The 22,133-nt window shown below is 49.4% G+C and overlaps 5 protein-coding genes and 1 non-coding gene across 6 annotated transcripts; 2 read left to right on the top strand and 4 right to left on the bottom strand.

The window, feature by feature from the left end:
• Positions 1–3,681: 3,681 nt before the first annotated feature.
• On the top strand, positions 3,682–5,222 carry BDP81DRAFT_314068 (TAM domain methyltransferase; the record flags this gene model as incomplete). The annotated part of the gene is made up of 9 exons (XM_060583960.1): positions 3,682–3,737; positions 3,820–3,905; positions 3,978–4,000; positions 4,065–4,194; positions 4,259–4,296; positions 4,360–4,397; positions 4,447–4,584; positions 4,695–5,114; positions 5,165–5,222. Coding segments are annotated over 9 exons (987 nt in total), but the record flags the coding sequence as incomplete, so codon positions are not given.
• A 287-nt stretch (positions 5,223–5,509) lies between these two features.
• Positions 5,510–6,947, bottom strand: BDP81DRAFT_391431 (family 18 glycosyl hydrolase; the record flags this gene model as incomplete). The annotated part of the gene is made up of 4 exons (XM_060587546.1): positions 5,510–6,507; positions 6,569–6,618; positions 6,692–6,790; positions 6,841–6,947. The coding sequence occupies 4 exons, from the start codon at positions 6,945–6,947 to the stop codon at positions 5,510–5,512; spliced, it is 1,254 nt and encodes a 417-aa protein (XP_060447917.1).
• A 1,715-nt stretch (positions 6,948–8,662) lies between these two features.
• On the bottom strand, positions 8,663–10,572 carry BDP81DRAFT_368862 (aspartic peptidase domain-containing protein; the record flags this gene model as incomplete). Its single annotated transcript, XM_060586572.1, has 2 exons — positions 9,300–10,572; positions 8,663–9,251 (listed from the first exon to the last, which is right to left on the bottom strand). The coding sequence occupies exons 1-2, from the start codon at positions 10,487–10,489 to the stop codon at positions 8,663–8,665; spliced, it is 1,779 nt and encodes a 592-aa protein (XP_060447916.1). The 5' UTR covers positions 10,490–10,572.
• Positions 10,573–10,893: 321 nt separating this feature from the next.
• Positions 10,894–11,910, bottom strand: BDP81DRAFT_420743 (flavoprotein-like protein). Its single transcript, XM_060589869.1, has one exon. It carries the CDS (start codon positions 11,495–11,497, stop codon positions 11,069–11,071), a length of 429 nt encoding a protein of 142 aa, XP_060447915.1. The 5' UTR covers positions 11,498–11,910; the 3' UTR covers positions 10,894–11,068.
• Positions 11,911–12,275: 365 nt separating this feature from the next.
• BDP81DRAFT_t112 lies at positions 12,276–12,359 on the top strand. Its single transcript has one exon. It is a non-coding gene; the product is annotated as a tRNA-Thr (tRNA).
• Positions 12,360–21,118: 8,759 nt separating this feature from the next.
• BDP81DRAFT_391428 (uncharacterized protein) lies at positions 21,119–21,499 on the bottom strand (the record flags this gene model as incomplete). Its single annotated transcript, XM_060587545.1, has 3 exons — positions 21,119–21,187; positions 21,276–21,320; positions 21,395–21,499. 3 exons carry the CDS (start codon positions 21,497–21,499, stop codon positions 21,119–21,121), a joined length of 219 nt encoding a protein of 72 aa, XP_060447914.1.
• Between the last annotated feature and the right edge of the window lie 634 nt (positions 21,500–22,133).

Below are 22,133 nucleotides of genomic sequence, written 5' to 3'. Positions count from 1 at the left end.
GCACAATGGGTTCGCATTCAGGCTTCGCTGGGCCTCGCACCAACGCACCAACAGGTGAAGGAATTCGCAGAGCGAGTTCTGGCTGCTGCTGGGGATACCAAACCACTGGGAAAAGGCTGGATCTATGCCTTTGTGAGAAGGAACCCTATCATTAAGGTTCAGAGAAGTCGTTCTATCGATTCTAGACGCGTTAATGGGGCATCTACTGAGGTCATTAGGAACTGGTTTAAGTTCCTCGCTATCCCTGAGATCAAGGACATCAAACCAGCCAACAGATATAATATGGATGAGACTGGCATCCTCGAGGGTCAGGGAGCTAATGGGTTAGTGCTGGGTATGGCTGAGACGACGTCTGTTCGCAAGAAACAACCTGGGTCGAGGGCATGGTTCTCTATCATTGAGTGTATCTCAGCCTTGGGTAGGGCACTTCGTCCTCTTATCATTTTCAAGGGGAAGACAGTCCAACAGCAGTGGTTTCCATTACATCTCGTTCCATACGATGGGTGGGAGTTCACAGCAACAGATAATGGCTGGACTACAGACTTAACTGCCATTGAATGGTTAGAGAAGGTGTTCATCCCACAGACTATGCCTGAGGCTGAGGGGGAGGCTCGACTGCTGATTGTGGATGGGCATGGGAGTCATACGACGACAGACTTCATGTGGAATTGCTATATTAACAATATCCATTTACTGTTCTTACCACCACACTCCTCTCATGTCCTCCAGCCTCTTGACCAGTCTGTCTTCAGCCCTGTTAAGTCAGCCTATCGGAAGGAGCTCGGTTACTTGTCTCAATGGAACGACTCTACCATTATAGGTAAAAGGAACTTCCTGGACTGTTACCAGAAGGCTCGACTTGCTGGTCTATCAGTCTCGAACATCAGAAGTGGTTGGAAGTGGACTGGTCTACACCCTGTGGCGATGGTTAAGCCCCTGATGAACCCTATGGTACTACCTGAGCCTCCTGCTAAGCCCACCACACCCAAACCAACTAGTCAGGGCAGAAAGCGATGCCATAATGGTCAACAAACTACCCCTGTTGAGCCATGGGATTCTGCCTCCTCTGCAGTGGTCTGGTCGACACCCAGGAAGCTGGCAGAGCTCAGCGGTCAACTGCACTTATACACCCAACTCGACAATGATACCAGCACTCAACGGCTGCTATTCAGGAAGGTGAAAAAAGGCTTCACAGAGCAGGCCTGGCAACTGGCAGCTGCCCAGCAGCAACTAGCTCACCTGAGGGCTCAAGTTACCAACGCTGCAGTGAGGAAGAGGAAGACTGTTCAAATCGATCCCAACACGAAGTTCGCGAACATCAGGGATATCCATCGGGCTCAAATCGAAGCGGGTGAAAAGGAGGTTATCACGGCTGAATCCAGCGACTCTGAATGCCCTAGTGAGGCTGGCAGCTGTATTGTAGTGGGTGTGGTTGAGGATCAATAGTTAATAGTAATGAGGAGGTCGGGTTGTGATCCCATCGTTTTTGTGGTGCCAGAAACAGGGGGGTGCCAGGAAGTGGGGGGTTTGACTTATGTCTAGACTTCGGGCCGGGTAGAGATTCGGGTACGGGTCGGGACTACGGCCACGGCTATAGTTAAAGCCGAGGCTACTACGTCAGTCCATTTCCGGCTCGGAGCCGGAGCCATAATCTCGTTACCCATAATCCTCTTCAAAGCTTAGATTACATAGGTTGTAGCTTCTTTTACAATCTACTTCCTAGGCCCCTCAAAGTAAGAGATCACGTTATCCACAGACTAAGTAATTGTCAGAGCCCTCCCGAAAGGGGCTAGTTAGAGGTAGTAAGGAGTCCAAGCAACAAAGGAGCAGCTCAGATATATATACAGCGCAGGGAGTACACGTCGGGGGAGGAGCAGATTTCAGTAATTCATCATTCTACCCCTAACTGCAGTTGGCCTCTGAGAGCTTCCACCCTGCGTCAACAACCCCAACTTGACAGTAATAGCCATAAAGACATCCTTTCGGGCTTTATAATGCTTAGCCTCTTCATTAAGAGCTATAAAAACAGCTCCAGTAACTGTACCAGTCATAATCGAGGGCCCCTTAGCCGTTAAGGGGGTTATTATTAGGGCGTCGGGCTGGCTTCCCACGAGGCTAGGCCGGAGTAGCTAGGCCTCGGTATCGCAGCGGCGTTTAGCCCTTAAGGATAGGGGCGGCTCTGAAGAGGGTCCAGAGCCTCGATCAGGGCCGGCCGAGGAGGCCGGCAACGGTCTAGAGCCCGCCGGAGGCTACAAGGCCATCGCAGGAGGGCGCCGGAGGAGAGGTAAAGGGTTTTTAGCTATTAAGGATTTTGGTGGTAGCCCATTTATTACATTAACAGTAGATGCCAAGAAAAATTAGGCGAGAGGGAAGTTGTGCACCGAACTGGACATGCAGAGCTAAGCTGGTCGATTGGAAGGAGCAAAGGCTCGAACCGGCCAAAAAGTTGCAAGACGAAGCTAATCTGGTACATCACAGTCACAAGCTCCGTCTCATTCACCAGGCGCAAATGACTAGCGTGAATAGAATTCCCCTGAGTTCGAAGTAGGCATAGAGAATAGAGATGGCAGACTACTTGTATCACATTGGTATCCAACATGAACACGAGGTGGTGATCTTGGGAAATTGGTGTTTAAGTTGATAGACGCCCTTGCAAGATCGGGGGCCGGGGCTGCACGTATTCAGGATCTTTAGGTGAGCCAATGCCACAATACCCATAACTATACGGAGTACGTCACTTCGAGCTACCATCCAGGCCACTGGTCTATCACGATTATTTTTTGGTTGAACTTAAAACATCGCCATTACCTTTGCAATGAGCCAGTTGGCTGAGTATAATTATCTGACTTGATGCAGCAGATCATGCGGATGCAAGCCACAGGCCCAAGCGAGGCTCAATCTCAATGATCAACTTTCTTGTCCCTTTCGTGATGCCAAAATTTTACGTCGATCTCAGAAGCAGGAGTTCATTGCCCTTATTGTACTAGCCTGGGCCAACAAAGATCTCACCGCGGAGAAGTCTGCCGGGGTCAATCCCATGTCCTCAAGGTTGTGGACCATGTCTGATTCATGTATCCAATAAGACTCCAAAGCAGCATTTTGTCATTTGTGATACGGCTCCGAATACAGAAAGCGGCCAGGTCTTGCAACGGGTAAGGTCTTTTTTTGTCCAATCACTTTTCTTTCTCACTGCATACTATCAACCAACTGAAGATCATAAATCGACCGAAGGTCAGATTACATGTCCTGTTTGCTATCATATGGAGCACCTGATAACCCACATGACCCCCAGTCCGGACGAGGACCGGCCTCTTACATTGCCTCATGTTGAAATGGCCAACAGGACGACCAACAACGGGCTGTGCCGCCAAGCTGCGGGGTTCATTCTTGACCTTGGTGATTTGAAAGACACAAAATCACTCAGACCCTCGATTCTCGGCTTGAGCTCGTCCTTCCAGTACGCAACGATAGGCAATTTAGTATTCTTGTTGTTTTTAGCACTTGAAAACACTTCCAGAATGTCTGGATTAGCATCACCTACAGCAAATAACCTTGCCGAGCCAAGTTCAGGTCCTGCTGTTTCATCAGCACAGCGTGGAGTCTCGATCGCAGCAGCACCGCTGGAAGTAGATGACAACTCTAGTGTCAGTTGCTTGAGCATGTATCCAGGAGGGCAAAGAAATCGTGGCTGACGATGACAAGAGTGCCAATGATGCATCTACTATCGACGACCGAATGTAAAGAACAGCTAGATACCCTGTCACCCTTCAAGATGGCAGGCCGATTGGGTCAATTGGCTAACGTGGCTCATATCTCTAGCTCTTCGTATACAGCATCTTTGACATCAAGCGTTGTAGACTATCCGGAAGAGTACGGGCGAACCTATCATGCTTTCCGAGCAGGATGTAAGTGGCCAGTCAAAGATCGCATGTAGCACACCCAGCACAGCTCACACAACAATACTGCGTTGTAAACAGCATATAACTTTCCAAATGATGAGGTAAGAACGCCGCACATGAATCCAATCTTCCGCTTAGTCGCTTCTGACATTGTATTTGTGTCAGAGAGAGATGGATCGCTTAGATTTGACACATACGATGATTGTCAAGACCATCGGCAACAAGTTCTTCCTCGCCCCCATCAAGGCTGAGGTGACGCACCGCATCCTCGACGTCGGAACCGGTACTGGGATCTGTAAGCTTTCTTGGGACCGATGAAATTTTACGTCGCCGAATTAACCATCAGTGTGACCGAATAGGGGCCATCGAGATTGCCGACCTCTTTCCGAATGCCGAGGTACACGCGCATGAAATATCAAGCGCTGTGGCGAGAAAGAGGCTGACATTGAGAGTATGGTAGATTTTTGGAAACGACTTGAGCCCAATCCAACCAGCATGGTAAGAGCATTGGTCATTGGAAAGACGGCTTTGGCTAATTTGGAACCAGGGTGCCGCCAAATGTCAAGTTCGAGATTGATGACGTCGAAAGCGCATGGGTTGTCAGCAACAAATACGACTTCATTTTCACGCGATACATGGCGGCATCTATCGCAGACTGGCCAAAGCTCGTCAACAGAGTATACGAGTGAGTTTTCTGGCATTCAATAGCTCTTTCCTTAGAGGCGGCAACCACTGCTGCACAATGATGCGCACCTATTCCCTCGGTCAGATTAGAATAACCGGTTTGCTCGCTAGAAATCTTGCGCCAAAGGGCTGGGCCGAGTTCCAAGACATGAGTGTGCTCTACGCATGCGATGACGGAACACTTACGGAGGAGCATGCAATCATGAATTGGGATCGACTGTTCATCGAAGCTTGCAAGAAGCTGGGCCGCGAAGACTCCCCAGGCCCCAAACTGGAGGGCTGGGTTCGCCAAGCGCCGTTCAAGAATGTTGTCCACCAGCACTTCAAGATACCTCTGGGTCCTTGGGCTAAGGACGCCCACAATAAGGATTTAGGATGGTGCAACCTCGCTCAAACTCTGGAGGGTCTCGATGCATTCACCTTGAAGCTGTTCATTGGTGTTCTTGGATGGACTAGGGAGGAGGTGGTGGTGCTGTTGGCCCAGGTTCGCCAAGAGTTGAAGAGCGGTGCATTCCACGCATATCTAAACTAGTAAGCTGAAAGAACCTTGAGGTTACATGACTGTACTAATAGCTTCTCAGTCACGTTGTCTATGGACAGAAAATTGAGGATGAGGAAGGAAAGGCTACGGAGAACTGAGTTGAGACACGATGTTGTTGGCATAAGACACACAGCAGAGGTGAATGGAGTGAGCTGAACTGTAGCAGATGTCATCGAGAGAAAAAAAGTTATTGAATCATCGTCTGAGATATTAAGTAGAAGAGAAGTAAAGAACTAAAAGCCCACATCCGAGCCCAGATAAAAGAAAAAGTGCATAAGCTGAACCGGCATCTGGACAATCCAAGTAGCCCAAAACCCATTACACCAAACACCGTGTGACAAAAAAGACCGAAATGACATGAGCTACAACATCTCAAGCTCCAGCTTCAACCGCCCGGTACACCCGCGCGGATGTTGTCGTACTGACTGTTAGGGTAGCTCAACTGGTTAAGACTCTGGTCCTGGGTGCCAGTGCCACCGAGCGCATTAAAGCTGGTGGCCAGAAGACTCCCACTGTCAATCCTGTCACCGCTCGCCTCCCAGAACATGGAGCCACCGAGACCCTTGCCAGTCAAGTAGGAGACCTTGGTCCGCACAACAGCGGGGGTATCGTAAGAGATCAGCTCCTTGGCGGCTGAGTCGTAGCTGTAGAAAGCAACAGCCGTGGCGTCGTAAAGCTCAGTCGCGCCCGCTCGAGGAAGAGCCCTATAGTCCCATACCCCATTTTCCCAGGATCCGCTACCGATGCCGGAGAACGGCTGGCCGATGCCGTTGGTCTGTTCGAACGAGCGTCCGTAGATTGGCATGCCGAGAACGATCTTTGCTGCTGGAACGCCCGCTGCGAGGTAATCGTTGACTGCGGCATCGGTCGAGAAGGGAGTCGAAGAAGGGTTGCTGGGGTTCGGGTACAAGTTCGCTTGATGGCCGCTATTGGCATCCCAAGAGCCGGCATAGTCGTAAGCCATCAAGTTGAAGGCGTCAATGACATCCGAAATTGCTTTAAGGTTCAAGACGTTGTAGTGACTGGGGCCGGCGGGTGAGGCGATGGTCAATAGGTAGTGATAGCCGGGAGTGTACTGGGCGGCGTAGGAGTCCAGCTCGCTTCTGACTGCCTGGAGCAGGAGAACCATGTTGGCTGCTTCAGTGGCGTCGGCTGGGTACTCCCAGTCGATGTCGATGCCGTCAAAACCCCAGTCTTTCATGAGCTTGATCGAGGACTGAGCAAAGAGGGTTCGGCCCTCAGGCGTGCTGGCGGCAGCGGGGAAGTTGGTTGACCATGTCCAGCCTCCGATGCTGAGCATGACTTTCATGCGGCGGTTGGCCTTCTTCAACAGGTAGAGCTGCTTGACACAGCCATAGGCGTTAGTGCCGACATCGTTCCATGCTATAGTCACAATGAGTCAGTATAAGTCGGTATTAGGCTAGCCATGAACAATGGGTCTTACAATCGGTGGGATAGTGCTTCTCCAAATCGGCATAGGTATCGGCGGCGTAGCTTTGAGTGGGTTGGAATATTAGCTTGCCTGTTCCTGCGCTAGTCGTCTAGGGCGAGTTGCGAATTGACTTACACTTCACCCGTCGCGCGAAGATTCATGAAGGCGTAGAGAACATTGGTGATCTGCGATGCCGGAAGATTCTGGGGCTGGTAATTGCGACCGTAAATAGCCCTTCAATGAGATTAGCAGAACCCTTTTACCTATAATCAACCAAAACTTACCAGTTAGTGAAGTAGACTGCATTTGTGTAGCCCTGGAGACCTCGCTCCGTGATGTTCGTCGGCGCCGCCGTCGAGGGGCGCACAGCTGTTGAGAGTATGGCACCCATGGTGATTAATGATTGATGAAACTTCATCTTGAAAGCGATATGAGTTGATCCGTTAAATAGCTTGCTAAAGGGGTGAATACGAGAATGTCTCTGCAAGTCAGGTACACGTCACTGGACATGAAGCGATCAACTGATCATATTATACTAGTTGTGTCCGGCGATGTTAGACAAGACGCTATCTACAGTAGTCAGCCGTCGAGCAACAATGTCATTGTTCAAGTCCTGGCATCCAGTCGTCTGGATGTCACTTGCAAACCCGGCCCATTCCAACCGAAACGTTACTCGTCTTCAAATGAGGTTGTCAATTTTTTTCGGGCATGAAGACCCCTTAGATCCGCTTCTGGGACAAAATTTTGGTATGCTGGCTTGTGCATGTGAAATAATTTGAGCGCGTCGTCTGTTTGTCACGTTCGAGTGGTAGCAATGAAGTTGGCGATGACCTGCAAAGCTGGCCGCTCAATGTACCATTAGCACACCATAGTTCAACGTACCCACCCAGAGTACTGGTTGCAAGCAACAGCTCGGAGATTCGCTATGGAATTCTGTGTGTCAAGGGAGCGCCAACACCAAAGGTGAGGATTTGGTGATGGTGCCCGGTGAGTGGTTAGGAGCAAGGTGAGGGGCCGGGGCTAATGCAGGTGGTAGCCGACTTTCCTCTGTTAGCACAACGAGAAGAGTCGTTGAGATTGGCTGAGCTCTGACATTCTTCAGGAGCTACCCTTGAATGGCCATGTGCCTACAATTTGGCCAATGTAGGGCGAATGACCGAGTCGGGGCCGAATGTGACCCTCCGCTGCGTGGGCTTATCGCCCCTTTGGGACAGGCTCAATGTGAGCACATGCTTCGTTTCTGGCGAATCCCCAAAAGCTGTCTCTTTCTTATCGCGGTAGCGGAATTATAGGAGAGACTTGTGACGTGTTTCTGTTGACCTTAAATTCCAGTAAGTGGGTGTTGTCTTTGATACCTCTGGCCAACTTGCACTGCCGAGACAAATTAGACAAGACAAAGTGTCAAAAGAGAGACCAAACCACAACCGGAATATCCAAACTCGGTATAGAGTTACCCCGTTCGATACACCACCCTGAAAAGATCCTACGGAATTCACTATTCCCTTCTGGAAGGTGAAAATGTGATAAGACGGCAGCGGCACATCACCCGCTCCGCCCTTTCGTCAAGAGCGGCTACCTCAGGAACTTCTTCTAGTTGCTAACACCATCTGAGCAGCTGCCATCTGATTTCTTGCATATTGCAAGGTGGTATTGGCGGTTGATCCCGAGGTTTCCTATGCCATCTGCAATGTCCATGAGGCTCACTCGAAGTTATATATGATCTGCAACGTTGCAAATGGAAACCGACGCAGCGGATTCCCTAGATGAGGATCTGCGAGAAGCAACGAACCACCATTCAGCGTCAGGGTAAGTTGAGATTTGGGTATCAAGCGACTCCTACCACGTTGTGCAAGTTGTCCGAATCGCTATTCAGCTCGCCATGTCTAGTAACTAAGTAGACATGGTCGTCATAAACGGAAGTCGGATCGGTCCGCACGTTACTTTAGTTGCAGTTGACATGAACCCCAGATTTCGGCAGTATGTATCGTCGAAGGATCAGAGTTTTTAGGCAGAAGCGCAATGAATTGTTTCAATGATCACACTCCGTGGCACATGGCCCGGGGTAATTACAGGTTGCATTTAGTTTGTATGTCATACACTTCGCTCTTACTTGGCAGTTCCCACAGTTTCAGTAGCACGTTGCTCTGCAGCTGCATCGGTCACGGAAGGATCTCGAGTCGCTGCAGCTGGCGGATGTTGAGGAAGCGAGGCCTCTCGATCCACGTTTCTGCCATTGCCGTCGCCATCCACGACCCGTGTATCGCCGCCTTGTTCTACGTCGGCTTGCTTTTCAGCCAGCTCTTTCTGCGCCTTGCTGATGCGGCGGCCTCGTCTGATGGCCCAGATAGACATGCCCAAAACCAGAGTGCAGAAAACGCCGACACTGAGACCGATGGCTAGATTTGACTCTAGAGGAAGACGCCCAGGGTAATAACCATCGCCCATGTAGGTGGTACCACCGTCGTACGATCCGCCCCCGGAGCCCGAGCCCGAGTCCCCTGTTCTACAGTTAGACGATGAAGATGAGCACCACTCCGGCACAACACTTGTCGACGCGGGAATCTCGGCTCCATAGGCCGAGAACGGAACTAGGTCCTCCGTCTGGGTGCTACCGAATTTCGTCTTTGCAATAGCAATCTCTTCATTGATAAGGTCGAAGACCATGTAGGAATGCTTGAGGAATGCGCTGCCCAAGCTATAGAGGTAGGAAGAAGACGTGTATGTTGAGGTAGAGTTTTCTGACTAAACCCCGAACAGGCAGTATTCGGAAGCCGACTCGGTCTCCCAAGACCACTCAGAATGAGACCAAGCATCTTGAGAAACCACGAGGTCCGCAATAGCTACATTCAGGACGGGTCCGTCCGATCCGTAAAATTGGACGGCCAGGCGTCCCGTGGTGGTATTCGCCGCCGCGCAGGGGATGATGGCGTAGCCGAGATCATCATTCCAAGAAGCGCCAGCGAGAGCCCAGAGAGCTATGGCTATGTCGTCTGGTAGCACTGATAAAGCAGCATCTGGCGAGAGGAGGACCAGATTCGAGGTATCATATGGGTCGGTTGATTGGCTCGAAGATTCTCCAAGAGGCTGTAGATCATCTACATCCGACTTGCTGCCATTGAAGGACGTAATCCAGGTATCAAATCGCCTGTTCGTTGACCACTCCGATATTGTGCGCACTGAGAAGCGGATCAGAGGGCCTTCGAACTTTGAGGTATCGATTGCGCCCAGCAGAAGATTTCCAGACTTGGCCGACGCGTCGTCCAGCCAGAGACTGTACGCAGGGGAGCTTATCAGGCCATCTTGTAACAAGCGTTCAGGAACAGTAGGATAATTCGAGGTGCTGCTCGGGCTGGCGGTGGATTGTGCACCACTGGTGGTGTTGAAGCCCAGGCCCAGAACACCGATCAATACATCTGCCGATTGAACGTAGCCCATGATCATTTTGGATATCTGGCTGCCAGCCACGCATAACGTGTCGCTAATCCATTCTCCCTGGGCTCGGCCAACTGAGTACCTGGTACTGAAATCTTCGGTGCCGGGATTGACGTAGGTGGATGACTCGTTGCTCTGGAAAGCACCGTATTTGCACGAGTACGAATCGATGTAGTAGGCGCTCCTCGTAGAAGTAGAATCATAATAGTCGCTGTAGTTGTAGTAGTCGCAATACTTGGCGTTGGGAACCCAGGTGTGCTCAGCCTGTACAGAAACTCTCAAGGAGACATCTTGTGGCGGTGTGCCGACAGTGGCGTTGACCAAATAATTCCAATCAGTCACGTGAACATCCGTGACAGAAACAGATTGGCGGCCGGCCGAGTCCCTAGTTTCGACATTGGCACTGGCCTTCAGCTGAGGTTGATGGGAGAAGGGTAGATGAATTTGCGCTAAGACAGCGATTGCGCCGCCACCGAGCGCGAAGAGAGCGGACGTCCTCATAACGATGAGGGACAAAAAACGAATGTCGGTGAAGAATGACGCAAGGTGGAAAAAGAGAGAAAATGCAGAACAAAAGGCGAAGGGCAATGAAGGATCAAATCGATGGTCGATGCGACGAGAATTTCAGGCTAATGCAAAGCCAGGCGGCACAGTAACTTTCAAATAGGCAGCAGAGCAATAGCTCGACCAACACGAAGGAACACGATGCTGTCGACAGGGGTTTAGCGATATTACGAGGTGGAGTTCCACCGTGTGAATTGGGTTAGGTGATCTGGAATTTGCGAACTAACTCTAACTAACGTTAGCTAAAAATCAAGCTTGTTTCTCTACGCCACCGTCAACGAGCACCAGTGGTGCTCTCTGCAAGCCCAGGTCTATCTTAAAGCTCAGTCTTGGCCGGAGCTGGCGCATTAAGAAGCTCCTTCAACTCCCCAAAGGCCTTCAGGATGGTCTCCGATTCCGCCTCCCACTTCTTCCGCGACTCTTCACCGATCTCGCCGTGGCCCATCGCAGCCACCAGATCCGGCCCGGCCCCACCCGCAAAAGCAAGCGCCGGTCGCATCGGCGCAACCCGGAGCTTCATGCCCTCCAGGGTCTTCTAAGCCTGCTCGACGCCGAGTTGCCACCCATGATACCGTAGCTGACGATGGAGATTGGCTTGACAATCCACTCGTTGTACAAGTAGTCGATAGCGTTCTTGGCGCCACCAGACAGGCCGCGGTTGTACTCGGGAACCACGATGATGTAGGCGTCGTACTTGGCAATTTCGCTGCTCCACACTTTGCTGTGCTCGTGGGCAAAATTACCCGCGGCTGGCACCTGGGCGGGAATGATCTGCTCGTCAAATACAGGCAAGTTGAATGTGGCGACTTCAACGAGAGACAAGTCGATATCGCTGCTGGTGGCGTCTGCGGTGATCGTGTCTTTCACCAGTTCTGCGACCTTGGTCCCGATGCGTGGGGTTCGGGTACTCGTTGCAATGACGGCAACTTTCTTGAAGGCACTCATATCGGCAAGTTGAAAGATGTAGAATCAGAAAGCCTGAGGGTTGATTGAACTTGGCAAAATTCTACAATGCCTCTGATTTTCAGCTTGGATGTTTGCTAAGGACAGGAAGTACTCGGGAACGACAGTGAACCAGGCTTTTATAAATTATGTCAAAACTTCATGTGCACTGAATAGCCAAAAGGTCAACTAGCTTGTGAAGCCGATGGTTGTGATTCCGTTCTTCTAACCGAATATCTCAACTTCGGCTCTTATGCTGTTGATTCATAGTCACCACTGGCGTTTTTTTGGCGCTTGGCTTGACCACGTCAGAGGGATTCTGCATCGCTCGGTGATGTGGCTTGTTCTCAGTATCAGACCCGCGCGCATCGATTCCGGTAGGTGTTTTGAAGCTAGACAGATGCACAATCAAGGAGCAACTTCATACTTTTATCTTGATGCCAGCCTATGAAAACTGCCTCCTCGTACCAATTCTGTGAGATTTCTTTGGTGCTTACACCCGCGCGCAGGCACTCGAGTTCTTCCGTCCCAACTGAGGGAAAGGCGAAACGTATCGCGCGCGTGGAACGGCAAGTCGAGACGACCCGCGCGGAGGTTAGTCATTCACACATCTTTGTCTCAACAAATGAGAGAGTTTCCCTCGTATTGAGTTTCGACAACCACCACACCATCATCGACAACTCGGTCGGTGCATCGTGAGACTCAAAATGGCGGTGTGCCTTAGTCGTCCTGCGGTGATCCGCCAGCATCTGTGAACCACCAACCATGATCTTGTTTCCCTGCCTCGGTGGCTCAGTGGTAAAGCGTCTCACTCGTACTGTTGTTCGTCATGAGAAGATCGGGCGTTCGATTCGCCCTCGAGGCACCATTGCTTTTGATCTTTTTGCAATCCAGAGAGAGGGTGGGTAAGTTAGCTGTTTTGCATCAGGAATCGATGCGCGTCTGCTGCTCAGCAGAGAAGAAGAAGATGAGGGCGTGAGTTTCTGATTGGACCCAACAGAGTATGATTCTTGACCCTGTGCATGTCGATCTTTGGTGAACCAGCAATTCCCTGTTCCTAATGACCTCCCGAAGTCGAAAGCTCAATACACAGAAACCAGCACGGCAAGTTCCAGTTTCAGGCAATACATGTAGTTGTTGTTGTTGTATTTAACGCCGTGGCGGCAAGGGCGCAGCCGCCCTTGCGGCCGACCTCCCGAGGGGTATCCCATCGAGTGCCAGATAACTCCATTTTTGCCAAGGGCGGGGTAGAGCCAATAGGGACTTGTGAATCTGTCGAGTCAACCAATAGGGTAACAGTACCTCTGTTCCTTATATATTTTAAGTATACTATAGGTACTAGTAATCTCCCTTGGCATATAAAGCTATATTATAGTCTAAGTAGCCCTTCTACGTCCTTTTCTTTGTTACGAGCAGGTCAAGGCAACCAACTGTGGCACAAAGCAAAAGCTTCAATAATGATGACTCCGGTCATCATTGTCCCTTGTTCTGCATTATATAGCTACGCGCCCACAGTGACAAGTTGCGGCGGGCGTAACAGTTACGTTATTTATAAACTAAATAATAGCTATAAAGACATTCTTTCGTCCTTTATAATACTTAGCCCTTTTATTAAGAGCTATCCCATCGGGTGCGGATGGACGCCATTTTCGCCAAGGGCGGGGTAGAGCCAATAAGAGCCTGGAAACCCTTTAAGTTAACCAATAGATCTCTAGTACCTCCAATCTCTATAGATTTTGGGTGTGCCAGAGGTACCAGCAATCTCTATCAATACATAACGGTACATTACAGTCTAAGCAGCCCTTTCGTGTTGTCCTTCGAGTGGCCGGCACGTTAAAGGGCCGGAAGGAGCCCGGAAGACCATGCTCGGTAGCCGGAGGTTCGCAGGGCCGGACTGTTGCTGCGTCACAGCGCTCGGGCGTACAGTCTGTATTGCAGGCAGCAGTAAGGTCTTCTGGAAGGACCTCAACTACTATACAGCTGCGTACAGAAGTAATAGAAGCATCAGAATCAGAATCATTAGAAGACATCACAGCATCAATCAAATTGGTAGTAATAGTGGTGATAATAGGTAACAGAGCATAGGGATAAATGACGTACCATCAAAGTACCCCTTTAAATGCGCGGTAATAGTGGATAAGTAGTGGGTATTTTGGGGCTTGGCGAAAATGGCGTCCATTGTTACGCCCGCCGCAACTTGTCACTGTGGGCGCGTAGCTATATAATGCAGAACAAGGAACAATGATGCCGGAGTCATCATTATCGAAGCTTTTGCTTTGTGCCACAGTTGGTTGCCTTGTCCTGCTCGTAACATCCATCCGCACCCGATGGGATAAGAATAGCTCTAATAGCTATCTTCGTCATAATCGAGGGCCCTTTAGCCGTTAAGGGGGTTTGTTGGTTCACGGGGTCGTATACGACAAATATTGGTAGCAATTATCACTCGTCTGTTGGTGATCCTATTGCTTGTTCTTCTTTTTTTTGTTCTTCTATCTTACATTGTAGGCAGGAGTCGGTCGAAGTAGGTAGTGACGGCCTGGGTGGTTGCCCCACCTTTATCCGGCCGTGGTGACTAAGCCAGTTGTCCCACTTCGCCCAGGGCAGGTGCCAGCCAGCCCATGGTACCTGCCTATTACTCCTTATCAGCCTTTGCTGTTCCAACAGGGTTATTATAAAGGCGTTAGGCTAGCTTCCTACGAGGCTAGGCCGGGGTGGCTAGGCCTCGGTACCGCGGCGGCGTTTAGCCCTTGAGGTTAGAGACGATTCCGGAGGGGGTCCAGAGCCTCTATTACGGCCGGCCGAGGAGGCTAGCAATAGTCCAGAGCCCGCCGGAGGCTATCCCATCGAGTGCTGAATGGCAACAGTACATCCCCCCCCCCAATTATTACCCAACTTTTCCCCCTCACAACAGCGATACATGACGGTACGTCATTTACCCCTATGGGTTCCTCCCTATTTTCACCACCAAGACCGACATTTTCCTATGTGATGAAACGTCGCGATGACTTCTAGCGATTCCGAGGGGTCGGTACGGTCGTGTATCAACGTCGCCGTACTTCCCGAAGACCTAGCCGCTGCCTGTACTGCTGACTGTACACCCGAGAGATGCGATAATGCGGTCGTACGCCCATATGAGCCCCCATCCCTCGAAAGGGGCAGCGTATTCAACCCCTTCAACGTACCCGAGCGGAAGCCGACAATACGAGAAATAACTCTGTTCCGTGGCAACAGCATATAAGGGTCTCGCGGAAGAGCGCCTCCGCCTGCGTTGCGTGTAATCGGCCAAAGAAGGCGCTTAGCGAAGTCTCAGGAAACTCACGATCCCATAGGAAGAAGACGAGGTCAGGGTGTGAGCAGTGTGGGGTTGCGATTTGTAACTCAGAAGATTGCTGGTACCTATTTCATAACCAGAATATATAGACGGAAGAGGTACTAGAAAACTAGGCCTTTTGATTGGTTGGAAAAAGGCTTGGCTGGTCTCTGAGTGGCTATTACCCCTCACTGGATGTACTGTTGCCATTCAGCACTCGATGGGATAAGGCTATCGCGGGAGGGCACCGGAGGAGAGAGGTAAAGGGTTTTCAGCTGTTAAGGATATTAGTGGTAGCCCACCTATCGAACTAACAGTAGATGCCAAGAAAAATTAGGCGAGAGGGAAGTTTGCAATACATGTACCCGTGCCTGCTCCCACTTTAATTGGAACTCGAGAACTCGTCACCCACTAAAGTGGGTGCTGAACACCCAAATGATCAAAAATCATTCAATTGTAACTATTCATACTTTTACCCACGCCTTAAGTAACGCCCACCACCTATACAGTTAATTACATATATTAGTTGCAATCGCCGGTCAATTCTCATCCTCCTAGCCTTTTTCGCGGCCTCAAAAGCCCCCTTTTTGATGGTTTGGTGGATCTTCTGCTCCGCCGTCTTGATGACTCCTAGTGCCTTTGCATACTCGTTGTCTTGCCTCTGCTGGACCATTCTTCGCCCATCTTGAACAGTGATAATTCCTCCTGTTTGTAGCTGGGTATTCTTCGCCTGGCGACGTGCTTTACGTACTTTTTCAGCTAATTGAGTCCTTGAGAGGTCCCTTTTAGTCTGAATAAGTTCAGAACCCTGGGTAGGAGCCCCTCTAATAAAGCGATTGGGGTTATAGGCAAAGGGTGACCTCTCACCAGTCAGCTCTTGGATCTGATTGCTGATAATATCCGAGGCTTCTGTGAGCCTCTTGGCAACTCGTTGGAGCTTTTTAATATTCATAGGAGTGCTGAATGGTGACGAATGAGACGATCTGTTGGGTGGTGTAGTTGGTAGTGACCCCCTTCGATCAGCAACCTTCTCCAATACTACCTGTGGGTTGTATGGAATAAGGCCAGTCTTCCTAAAAGCTGAAAGTATCGTACATCGCTTGAATGCCTGTTTGCGGATAGACTGGATGAAGCTGAGAAACTCTAGCTTAGTGATACTAGTACAGCCCTCGCGAACAACTGTATCAACAGCTAAGCTGTGGTAATGCTTAAGAGGTTGAAACACCACAACATCGAGGGGCTGGAGGAGATGAGTTGAATGGGGAGGAAGGCCAAAGGGGATAATATTAGGGAATTGATATACCGGCGTCGCAAATTGATACACCGGCGTCGACCTTACACCGGCGTCGCTGTTCGACCTTTTGATTGGCTCAAAAAAACATTGTTAGTGCAATCAAATTCTGCCAGATACCCATAAAGTATCTCAACCCTTTTTGTTCCTTTGCTCCCTTTCCTCTAAGGTTACATCATCAAGCCTCTAAGTCTGACTTATGCTATTTACTTATAATGGCTTCTATAACTGGAGTTAGAGATGTTCCACAAGGCCAATCTCAAAGCAATACCCCTACTAATAAACCTCCCCCTATACGAGAGCGACCATTGTTTGAGTACGGCCTCCCACCATCATCTGGCCAACCACTATCATCTCCCTCCTTAGAAAGCAGCCGCCCTAGCGTTAGCCAATTCTATGGAGTTGGTAATCCTCAAGGGCAGCGCGACCTTATTACCGAGCTCCCAGCCTATATACTATAAGACACGCGACCTCTTATATACGATTACCCTAGTATAGAGCCTACGCTATATCTTACTCGTCATTTCCCTAAAGGAACAATAAAAACCTAGCGGACTACTCTCCCACGACTTTCTCCAGAGCATAGCCCCTCTCCTCCCAACGAATAGTCCCAGTAACCTTCCCATCTTACAACAGAGCAGTTCAATAGTGCTCTTTAGCTTGTTCTACAGGTTATTGGGACTAATCAACAGCTAATAACGGCACTCCTCCGACAATAAGAGTATGTCCGTCAATGGTAAGAAACATAGGGTCCCCAAGTCAACCCACCACCCTATTCACCCCTACGGCAATCCTCCCCTCAAAGCGAAGCGTCTTTCCGAACTGCAGCCTCCTACCACACTCTAAATAACCAATCCTCCTCTCCTCCTATAACCGAAATCCCAAACCCACCGATTCCTGGCGATCCAGAGTAAACCTATGATGCCCTCTTCGACCGAGTTAATATCTTTGTAAGAGCTAATGGATTTGGCATTGTAAAGCGGAATAGGCATAAAGCTCGGGGCCGAATTATTCGATATACCTTCCAGTGTGATCGGTTTGGCAAGCCTGGGCCTACATAAGGTGCTGGCATTCGACAGCGCAAGTCTCGTAAATGCGGTTGTAAATGGCAAGTTATTGCCGAGGCTTAAGAGGAGGGCAAGTGGCTTTTACGTTATCACCTAGACCCCTAGCACAGTTAGTATAATCATGGCCCTAGCCTTGAAGCTACTGCACACCCTTTATATCGTAGGCTTACCCAGCTACTTCAGGATGCCATTGAAACTACAAGCCGACGAGTTGGGATTCGGGCTTGCGATGTGCGTACTGTTGTCTAGGAGTAGTTCCTAGACTCCTTATTCACCCAGCGAGATATCTATGACGTTAGGGCTCGTATAAACCGAGAGAAACTAGCGGGATATTCGCTAACTATAGCATTAATTAAGCTGTTTGATGAGCGAGACATCCCATACGTGGTGAAATGGGCAGACGCCGAGCCAAACCGCCTTATTGGCCTTGTCTGGACCTTTCCCTACTGTCTCCAAATGTGGAAGCGATTCCCTGAGGTGATTAGCTTTGACAATACCTACAACACCAATCGCTTTAAGCTCCCTCTCTTCTAAGCTACTGGGCAGACCTGCCTTGGATCTGTTTACAACGCTGCGTTTGGCCTTATCGACAACGAGAGACTAGAGGGTTTCCAGTTTCTCTCAGCAGGAATCCGCCAACTCATGGACCAACACTCAGTCCGTTACCCCACTGTTATTATTATAGACTACGACAAGTAGATGAAGGCTGCACTGAATGAGCAGTTCCCAGACGTTCAGCAACAACTCTGCATCCACCACATCAATTCTAACGTTATGCTCAGGGCTAAGCAGAAGTGGGTTAAGGACCGCAGCTGTAGCAGTAACAGCAGTGGGTCTGATGACGAGGGATATCAGCTACCAATACAAGCAATGGCCACGCTAAGTAATGAGGATGAGGCCTATATCAACATATCTGTTGATGAGCCCCCCCCTCATATGTATCGTGGGGTCCTTATGATGTGGAAGTTTGTTGTTTTTGCTGAGACTGAGTACGCTTTTGAGAAAGCCTGGACCAAGCTCTGTAAAGAGTTTAACGACCAACGCCCAATCCTCTAGTACCTCCACACAATATACCTACCTTTAAGAGTACAGTGGGCCCGCTGCTCTATCCGAAAATACCAGAACTTTGGTGTTCGCGTTACCTCTGGCACTGAGTTAAGTAATAATAATATTAAGAGTTATCTTTTAAATGGTCTTAGTTACCTATATCGACTTGTTGATGTTATGTAGGATATGATTGGTGACCAGGAGATACGCTTTAGGCAAGCTTGTGCTGAGGATGAAGTGCTTATAGGCCGGGAGTATATAGGTACTCGCTTTGAGTACCTAGGCGAACTTCGAACGATGTTTTCCTCGAAGTGTCTTGTATTAATTGGGAAGTAATACCGGCTGGCAAAGAAGGCAATGCCGTCTGGCACGAGGCCATTCCTAGCCTCCCTTGGAGATTATGGTCTAGACTGTACTGTTTTAATTGAGCTGGGTATCCTATGCTGCTATAAGATCTACTCCTAAAAGTTAGATTTAGCTACTTTTAGTAAATGGGAGGTATACCCTCGGTGGCGTCTTCGAGAGACGTCTTCCTTAGATCTATACCGCCGGATCCTTGACCCTAAGATTGCTGTATCCCTCCGCGGCAGGCCAAAGAACACAGTGCAGCCTGTCCTATCATAACTAGCCTTACCTGTAGAGGGCCAGTTAGCTAGACAAGCCCGCACTACCTATAGTAGCCAAGGCGTAAGTAGTAAGAAGCGAGGCCGCCCACCTGGGAGTAAGAATAAGTCGATGCTAGCTGAGCTTACATAAGAGACAAGTTAGCCAAGTTAAAGTTAGATATTAAGTTTATCCTAGCGACAAATAAGGAGCTAGTCTAGTGTTCTTGGTAAGGGGAGGATAATAGGGAATCATGTAAGTGGACGGCCGATGTAGCCTAGTGTTCGGAGGAAACGGAGTCAGTGGGAAATGGTCTGTAGTGACGATGAACCTTTGTAACCACGTTGTAAAAGGTAGTTAGGTAATAGGCCTTTCGAGGGGTTATATAGTCCCTATTTGAGATTCACAAACCTGGGGTATAAGTAGGCTGTAATACGTACTTTTAGAAATCTCAAATCAGAGCTTAGGTTAGAGAAGAGGGCAGGAATAGCCATGTTAGTGCAGTCACCCTCACCGCCTTTATGGGGAGGTATTGTTTTTTTTTGAGCCAATCAAAAGGTCGAACAGCGACGCCGGTGTAAGGTCGACGCCGGTGTATCAATTCCCTAATATTGTGATCCTCGCAGTACTGTAAGAACTCAACAGTATGATGAGAGCCATACCCATCGATCAGGAGAAGCCTCTTCTGCCCCTGGGTGCGAGTCCTTGAGTGCTTATTAAAGTGTTTGATCCAATCCAGAGATAGTTGGTCATTCGTATAGCCAGTTGATGAGACTCCGATTACTGTATCAGCCTCTAGATCTTTGATTTCATACCATCTACTCATATGAATAGCGCCGCTGAGTATGAGGAAAGCAGGGATATAATCTCCAGCTGCAGAGATAGCTTCGACTGCAGTTGCTGACTCTCTGTTGGTTGGAATAGCGAAGTAATGAGCCCGCTTTCGCTTAGTGATCACCATCTTATCCTTGCCAACCCTATTTGGAAGCCAGTCTCATCCATATTCCAGATATCAGCTGTTTGGATCCCATACGTCTGGATTTTTTTTTGTTTGTTATATTTAACGCCGTGGCGGCAAGGGCGCAGCCGCCCTTGCGGCCGACCTCCCGAAGGGTATATGGCGTGGAGAGCCGTCGCCCTATAACTATTGCTAGATACAGTTCAAATCGTCCTCCAAATCGTGCCTTATGGCTACTATGCGTTCTATCTGTCCCTGGTTCCCGCTGGTGCCCCAGTTCCATTCTTGAATTTTGCGGCTTAAGGCCGGATATGTCTGGAGAGGGCGGCCTGCCGAAACAGGCCCCTCATACATGTTCTGATTTGTACAAGACCATTCCTGCCCCAGTACTAGGTTAACGACGTGTACTCGCCGCATATCCACTTTTTCTTGGTCGGAGGGTGTGGATATGAGAAAACCCTGGCGAGGGCCCGTTAGCTTCATGGAACTTCAGAAACCAAGCGTTGATGGCCTCCACGTCCTCAGACTTCTTCCGCTCCATATCTAGGGTCTTCTCCTTGGTATAGAAGTATCCATGCCTCTTAATGAACCGACTGGCCCACATAAGGCCAACTGATGGAGGATCTGGGTTCTTGGGGTCAAGGGAGGTATGAGACTTCGCTAGTAGGTGATTGGCAGCATCCATGAGGAGCTCTCGTCTCAAAGCAAGGTTCATATGGTCCATTCAATCGATATAGTGACACAGAGCCTTCTCTTGGTCCCAGGAAAGCTTTGTGCCTTGTGTAGGGCGATTCACAAGAGACGATGTGCCTCGAAGTCGTCGATACAAGGTTTGGCGTGGGATTTGATATAGCTCAGCAACCGCTGTGAGTTTCAATGTTGGATCTTGACGAATCGATTGGAAAGCCTCTTGGATACGAGATTCCTGAAGTTGGTTGAATTTGCCCATTGTGGTGGCTAGTGATTGAAGTGGTGATGTAGATGGTAAGTTTGAGGGATTTTTGATCATTTGGGTGTTCAGCACCCACTTTAGTGGGTGACGAGTTCTCGAGTTCCAATTAAAGTGGGGGCGGGCACGGGTAGTCACAGTTGAAGGATACATGACGTTGCCAATTTTCAGGCCCATACTGACCAAGAGGTATGAAATCGTTATGATAATTCACGTTTACCCCTTCGACCAAGGTAAAGATAGAACTCACTATGTACATTTGAAATGCCGAAGTTATGTTCTCAACCTACGGCAAAAGACAGACAAGCGATCTCACCAATGCGCTCGATGCAACTAGTCGTAAGCTCCACTCCCTTGATGTTGTCACAATTTGCTTCTACCGAATTATGGTGCTTTTAATCATGCCGGGCAGTACAGCGATCCAGAGCAGCAAGAAACCGCGGCATCGCGGCTCGAGTTGGGAGTGCACTGATATACAAGTCAGCTCAGAAAGCTCATTGCCGTTTAGGATTTGACTGAATCTCGAGGGACCAGCTGCTCTCAAGCAGGCACGAACCTTTGACTTGCAGGTCGCCCAAGGATCAGCATAGTTGATTCTGCACTGTATTGAGTCGAACTATCAGCATCTGCTCTTGCCATTACTCGGTGTCAAGAAGTGTCCCCTGAAGATCTTACATTTTCGAAGTTGCAGTCTGCGGGAGGGCCAGTGCAAAATTGTGCTGAAACACCCTGGAAGATGACAGCGGCGGCCAGAAAAAGAGTCGTCGCTTGGAAATGCATGGTGAATTTGGGCTTGTAGTGACGGTTGATACGGAAGATCAGGCTGGTTAAACTACTCAGGTATGAAAGAGTTATGATTTATGAAGTGAACGATCTGGCCATGAATTCAATGCTTAAGTCGTACCAAGACTTGTATTTATATCACATCAACAGCCAACAGTCAACTCAACACGTTGAGTACGAGAGCGAGAGAGGTCCACATCATATAAGAAAGTTTCCAGGGGAATTTCTTAAGTTAAGGAATACTGCGGCATAGTTGTTACCACCTTGTCGTGGATAGAGTGATGGAGATAGCCGTCGAGCCAACCGGCAGCAGTTAATAACTTGATGTGCATTACATATCCCGTACGGAGTTCACCCAGTACCGCCTAACACCGCCTAGCGGCGCGGATGGCTCCGTTGCTTATTTGATATGAGACCGCTCTACAGCGGAATTGAGTTCACAGTTGATAGATATGAGACGAGGCCCGCCTATTTTGTAGTTGATGCTGACTCGCTCTCGCGTATACAACCGTTCGTGATAGGCTCAAAGGATTAAGTTTGCAACGCAATGCTGATCTCTATATAACTGTCAAGTTGGGATGTTGACGCAGGGTGGAAGCTCTCAGAGGCCAACTGCAGTTAGGGGTAGAAT

The sequence above is a fragment of the Colletotrichum phormii genome (assembly GCF_030913505.1).
Source record: "Colletotrichum phormii strain CBS 102054 chromosome Unknown BDP81scaffold_5, whole genome shotgun sequence".
In the NCBI taxonomy this organism is placed as follows: Eukaryota; Fungi; Ascomycota; class Sordariomycetes; order Glomerellales; family Glomerellaceae; genus Colletotrichum; species Colletotrichum phormii.
This window is presented reverse-complemented; position numbering and strand designations above follow the sequence as displayed.

What these genes read in the sequence shown, in the direction of transcription:
- BDP81DRAFT_420743 (XM_060589869.1), bottom strand. Translation starts at nt 11,497, where the DNA reads ATGAGTGCCTTCAAGAAAGTTGCCGTCATTGCAACGAGTACCCGAACC.